At 42.8% G+C, this 6,660-nt stretch overlaps 1 protein-coding gene across 1 annotated transcript; it reads right to left on the bottom strand.

Moving 5' to 3' along the window:
• Nucleotides 1–4,481: 4,481 nt before the first annotated feature.
• On the bottom strand, nt 4,482–6,428 carry LOC105058268 (scopoletin glucosyltransferase-like). The gene has a single exon (XM_019855128.3). It carries the CDS (start codon nt 6,426–6,428, stop codon nt 4,863–4,865), a length of 1,566 nt encoding a protein of 521 aa, XP_019710687.3. The 3' UTR covers nt 4,482–4,862.
• Between the last annotated feature and the right edge of the window lie 232 nt (nt 6,429–6,660).

The raw sequence follows: 6,660 nt of genomic DNA on the forward strand, positions 1-6,660 counted from the left end.
TCCATTGTGTGGTCTGTGGCATTACACCCACTGCAAGTGATTGTTGCAACTTGATTCACTTGGGTGTGTTCTTTGAGTTCTAGAGCTTCTATTCTACGGATTAAAGATGCAAATTTAGCCTCTTCAGCTAGGAAAGTTTGAATTTGATATACACCCCCTCTCGAAGGTGTGTGTCTGTTGGGTTCCCTAGTAATCTCCCATTGTAGGCTCTTTTCTGTTGGTGCTAGGGGTCATTTGTGGGTCTTTGATAGGCTGCGTTCATCTGTGCTACTTCATTCTCGGTTGACCTATCAAGAAAGGACATCCTTCCATTGTGTGGTCTATGGCATTACACCCACTGCAAGTGATTGTTGCAACTTGGTTCACTTGGGTGTGTTCTTTGAGTTCTAGAGCCTCTATCCTACGGATAAAAGATGCAAATTTAGCCTCTTCAGCTAGGAAAGTTTGAACTTGATATACGCCCCCTCTCGAAGGTGTGTGTCTGTCGGGTTTCCTAGTAATCTCTCATTGTAGGCTCTTTTCTGCTAAGTCCTCTAGAAATTGTCAGGCTTCTATGGGTTCTTTGTTCATGAATTGACCCTGACACATTGATTCTAACATGGTTCTAGAGTTTGGATCTAGTCCTTTATAAATGATTTGACACAGCCTTCAAGTTTTTATTCCATGGTGTGGACATTGACTCAAAAGATTCTTAAAATAATCAAAGCACTTTCAAAAAGACTCACCATTTAATTGATAAAATTGATTAATTTCATTCCTAAATTTGGCAGTCTTATAGTGTGGAAAATTTTTTTTCAGGAACACTCTAACAAAACCCTCCCATGATGCGATGGATTGATTAGGAAGATTGTATAACTACTTTTTGCACTATCCTTAAGGGCAAAGTTGATCAATCTAGGTTTTACAGCATCCTCAATGAGCTGTTGAAGCCGCATCGTGGTGCATACTTCCTCAAATTCTCTCATAAAAATATATGCATCCTCAATTTCGATGAATTTAGGAAGCATGTTTATGATCTGAGGTTTAATTTTAAAATTAGTATTAGTTTGTGGCAGTCAGATACATGAAGGTTGGGCTATCCCAACTGGATAGCAAAGGTCTTTCAGGATCCTAGATTCATGTTCGGGTTCACCCATGGTGGGTTTAAAGTCTACTGGACTCGATACAAAGTTTGGATCTATTCTCACTAATCGACCATATATCTTTGTCCACGAAGAAATTTGAGAATTTTTAGTTATTTTTATAATTTTTTTTTTAAAAGAAGAAGGAATAGATGATGAAAGAATTCTAAAGATGAGGGCCTAAGGAGTCCTAAATCTAGAGACGATAGAGAAGAGTATTTTAATTAAGATTAATGGTTGTAGGTTAGTAGTCACGTTATACAATCAATCTTAGCTAAGGATAACCCTAGATCTAGACAGCTCCTAATTGTCAAGGTTGTCTTTGAGCACTCCAGATAAAAGACTAGCCACTCAACTGACCAGGTAAGTGTAAGATTGGTGGGGGTCCCCCCGTTGCTTTTCTTAGACACCAACTGAGTTGGCCAGATAAGCGAACGAAATCAATTAAATAACCATCTTCCTTCAGGACGTAGTCTTTGAACTACTTTTCTAGACACCAGTCAAACTGACTAACCCTAATCCGATCTTACTCTTAGGATCCCTTGTCTTATTGACCTCGAAAGTCCTTAGGGGCCAACATCTAATTGATTTTAAATTAAGGTTTAGGTCAATGCAATATGCAGGATGGTGGTTTGTGGGTCAAGGAAGGGTGATGAAATCTCCACCTTATCTTATTTAGGGTTTATGCCCTTAAGATGTTTTATGAAATTACGTAATGCAAGAAGAAAAGATAATTAGATTTGGTAGTTAGTCAACAGTAAATTGATTTGTTTTATTTTTTAGGTTTTGTAATTAAGTATCTAATTTTTTAAGTAGATTATGAGGTGTCAATGTAGAGATTTTTTTTTTTTAAGAAAGTAAGTTTGATTAAGGAACTAAGCAAGTTAGAAAGAAACTAAGAAAAAAAAAAATTTTTTTTTAAATAATCGTGCCTAGATCTCTGGCAACGATGCTAAAATTTGATCATTGTCATAGGCGGTCAAGAATAAAAACCAACTCAAACTACATAGATAGGGTGAGTAGGGATCGTTTCCATAGAGATCTAGGGCGATTATCTCTTTTTTAAAGAAGAAATAAAAAAGAATTGATTGTAGAAGGATTAAAAAGAAATAGAATAGCAAGAATTAAATTAAAAGTGTAAATTAATTTATGAAAAAAATAATTCAAAAAAATAATCCAAAAATTTTGAATCCACCATGCAAATTAGATTTTTTTTTCTTATGTTGCAATATTAATTCTTGTGATTAAAGTATTAGCATAGCTTATCTTTAAGGGCTACGGACTGTATCAGTAGATTACAGCTCGTCCTGTCAAAGTATAAACTATCTAAATTCAATTACAAGATCTAAGGTTTAATCTCACGTACTACGATTTATCTCTTCAAAGCACGTACCGTATCCAGGGATCACTGTACGTCAATAGAGGGTATAGGTCATGTAGGCTGGATCAATATCTCAAAAAAAAATAAAATAAAATAAAAATATAATTTTATTGTATAAAAATTAAATATAAAAAAATAAAAATTCGTTTATAGGCTTCATCATATTCTTGGATTGAAGGGATTTAGCCACGCATCAAGCTCTTTAACTCCATAATCTCCCAATATTTGATCCCTAAAGCTTTTTGATTTTTTTTCCCTATTTTTTTATTTTTTCTCTGATTTTCTCCTTCCAAAGCTTATTTTCGGACTCCCTATTTATAGGTAAATTTTTTATATTTTTTTGGTAAAAAAAAAGTCCTAAAACTCTTAAAAAATGTATTAAACCCATAAGAATATTTCTGGCCATCGGATGGAGCTTGGACCGCCTAGATCAGCCCAAAAATCAACTCTTTTCTCCTTATCAGCGTCGGATTCGATTCTGACCGTCCGATCGTGCTTCAGATGAGATCTGGGCCGTCGATCAGCACTTCTGATCTCCTATTCAAAGTCAGAAATATCTTCAGCCGTCCGATCGCGTGATAGATCATTTCTGGACCGTCGGATCGCGCAGAAGAGTCCTATTCAAAGTCGGCAACGCATTTGGACCGTTAGATTTGGATCGGATTGAATCTCAGCCGTTCGATCACGTAAAATAGCTTCTGCTCGTTTGTGAACTGCGTCTATGGACCGCGAACTGTTTCTATGGATCGTGCCCTGATTTCTGTAGACCGACCGGCTGGTCCACCATGCACCGGAGGCTATTTTTAAGATTTTTTAGGATATTTTGGCTCCATTTTTTGCTCCGACTTTTGTCTGAAAAATAAAAAAATATGTATTAAATTTTTTATTAATTTTTCAATATTTTGGTACTTAGATTCTCAATTAAATTAACATCTATTTTTCATAAATATACTCTAATTTTATATTTTTTTTAAATTATTTATTTTTACAAGAAAATCAATTTATTCATGAAATTAGATTTTTAAGAAGATGTTAGCACCATAAATTACTAAAAATATCTTCAATAGGTATAAAAATATACTATTTATCAGTTGCATAACTCTATATGTTATTCTTTTTGAAAGATTAAAAAGGAAACAATGACAAATAGATGACATATGGAGTTATGCATCAATATAAAGTGAAAAAAAATAATAATATTAGAAAGGTAACTCCTGGTGCTCAAACCCATGTACTTGATAAAATGATCAAAGATTTAAGTCGAGTAATGTTATCCCCCAAGATATCATCCCTTCTTGGAATTTCTCGAGTAAAAATGCTAGGTTTGTATGCTTGTATCTTGGATAAGCCCAAGTATCTTCTCTTTTCCTTAGGAGTTTTGTCTCCTATATTAATAAAAAAATAAAATATAAAAATGATGAACTTTTATTTATTTTGCTTTTGTTACTATATTTTTATTTTTTTAATAATTAATTCGATGATCTTTGAACATATCCAAGCCCTAACTAGTCTATAGATGGACTTGAGAAAGAGTAATTCCCTATTATGTAGCCCACTGCCTAGGAATTCTTTTTATCAATAAATAAGACCAATCCATAGCCTCCTACATTATTTTCATTATTATAGGAACCTAATGCTACATGTTTAAGAGGTTGTGTAACCTACAGTGATCCACGTGGTGCGAGGGCCAAACCTAAACTCTATCAATTAATGATCAAGTTGGTCGGGGCAATCAATATTCAACCTACTTATTTAGAAATTTCATCTAGACCCCTTTATTTAGATGGATGGAAGTCTGGCTAGAATACCATACGTTTATGTACGGTTTCTTCTAACCAAAATTTTATCATGACTATATATATAGATATATATATATATATACATATACATTTATATACATGTGTTGCAGTTAAAGGCTAGGCAAATCAACATAGAAGTCAGCCAGTAATTTTGATACATGAATACATTCATATGGCAAATCAACATTTATACATTTGAAAATATATTCCATATAGACATAACCATATGTGTGCTATTTCTTTGAGATATAAAATTATCAATTAGCATAGCATACTAAATTAAAATGGGGCATCGTGGTCGTCTCCAATTTGCATGCTATGTTTATTTATTTTATTCCTTATCATTTATAATTCATTGATATTGTAATTAAGGTTAGGTATACGCAAGCAAGTACCCTTTTTTTTTTTTTTTCTTTATTTTTCTTTGTCATTTCCTTTTATTTTTTTCTTTTAGCCACCATTAATGAAGGGTCACCATGAATGTTCAACTTCGTTAAGTTGAGCCGCCAGGCTACTGGAAACGATTTCCGCAAGTTCGATGTCAGCGGGATCGTGACGCAACTAATTCCCAAGATCTCCGTCGCGGCTCCCCGCCGCCGCGCTCTGGCCGTTCCGCGGCCCGATATCTTCCATCATGCGCCCGACGGCGAGGTACGACGACCCGCCTGGCGCCACCGCGCGCCGCGCCATTTCCCCCATCTCCCTCGCCCGCCGCCGGATTCCCTCCGCCTCTTCTCGGCCGCTTCCGCCGCTTGCAGCGCGGCCCATCAGCCACGCCACCCTTGCGGCGATCCGCGCTTTTCCTACCACCACCCCGGCCTTCTCCTCCTCCCCCCACACGAACCCCTCCGCGGCCCCAACCGCCACCCCCGTCCCCACCACCCCCACCACCAGCGCCTCGTTGTAGAACTGGTCCGCGAACAGTGGCCACGTCAGCGCTGGTACACCCGCCGCGGCCGCTTCTGCCACCGCCCCCCACCCGCAGTGCGTCATGAATCCCCCCACCGCTTCGTGCCCCAGCGCCGCCAACTGCGGGGCCCACCCCCTCACTACCATTCCCCTCTCCCCCACCCTCCCCTCCATCCCTTCCATCCACTCGTCCAGCTCCGCCGTCTCCTCCGCCGTCGCCGCCGTCTCTCCGAACACCCACAGGAACGGAACCCTGGACTCCTCCAGCCCCATCCCAATCTCCTTCATCTGGGCCGCCGGGAACCGGCTCAGGCTCCCGAAGCACACGTAGATCACCGATCCGGCCTGCTTCGAGTCCAGCCACGTCAAGATCCGCGCCGCCTCCCCCGCTGCGGCCGCCCCCCGCCCCCGCTCCGACGCATCCGCCGCCGCCCGATTGCATAGAGAAACGGGGCCCACGGCGAAGACACGCTTCCCCGTCACCCTCTCGTAGTGCTCCAAATACCCTGGCTCGAGCTCCGGGAAGGTGTTCACCACCCATGCGGCGGTGCTTCGATCCGCCTCCCGGAGCCGGTCCAGGATCTCGTGGGCCGTCGAACCGGGGAGGGTCGCCTCGGCCAGCCTGGACCGGGTGAGATAAACCCGGTCCGGGAGACCTGGGACGAGGCGCGGATCCGAGTCGGAGGAAGCCCAGCCCTGGGGCCGGTTCACCTGGAGGCTCCGCTCCACCGAGAGAGCGAAGCAGCCGGTCCCGGTAAACGCGTACCGGGGGACGCCGAGCTCGGCGGCGGCGGCGGAGGTCCAGGGGAGGAAGACGTCGGAGACAATGGCGTCTGGGCGGTGGTCGCGGATGACGCTGTCAAAGGAGTCTCGAAGGAGGTCGAGGGCGCGGGCGAAGGGGCCGGAGAGGGAGCGGGAGGGGAGGGCGTCGGTGCTCTCGCAGCCGTCGGGGAGGCCGGCGGTGGATGGGAATGGGAGGACATAAAGGTAGATGCGGTTGCCAGCAGCGGCGGCTCGGGTGACGGTACCGCTGAAGCGGGTGACGTTGAGGGGGGTGAGGACGACGGTGGCGTCGGCGCCGCGCTCGGCAAAGAGCTTGGCGATGTCGACCATGGGGATGATGTGGCCCGGGGAGGGGAAGGGGATGAAGTAAATACGTAGAACGTGAGGAAAGGCGCCTCCTTTGTCGATGGAGGAGGAGGAGGAGGAGTCCGCCATGGCCGCTGCAAGAAAGCTTGGAGCTTTGGGTGGAGAAGTGTGAAGCTATAAATAGAGCATAGCGGTTGGAATGGAGGGAAGATTGTTTCGGTTGCGAGTTTTGGCGGGGAATGGTGGAGAGGAGGGGAAGTGTTGGTTGGTGAGAATGCTAGCTTTCTTGCTTGAAAAAGGAAAGTGGGCACGGTGTGATTAACAAAGACGGGATTCATGCCTTCTGTGTGGGCTTGGAATT

The sequence above is a fragment of the Elaeis guineensis genome, chromosome 15 (assembly GCF_000442705.2).
Source record: "Elaeis guineensis isolate ETL-2024a chromosome 15, EG11, whole genome shotgun sequence".
NCBI classification, from domain to species: Eukaryota; Viridiplantae; Streptophyta; class Magnoliopsida; order Arecales; family Arecaceae; genus Elaeis; species Elaeis guineensis.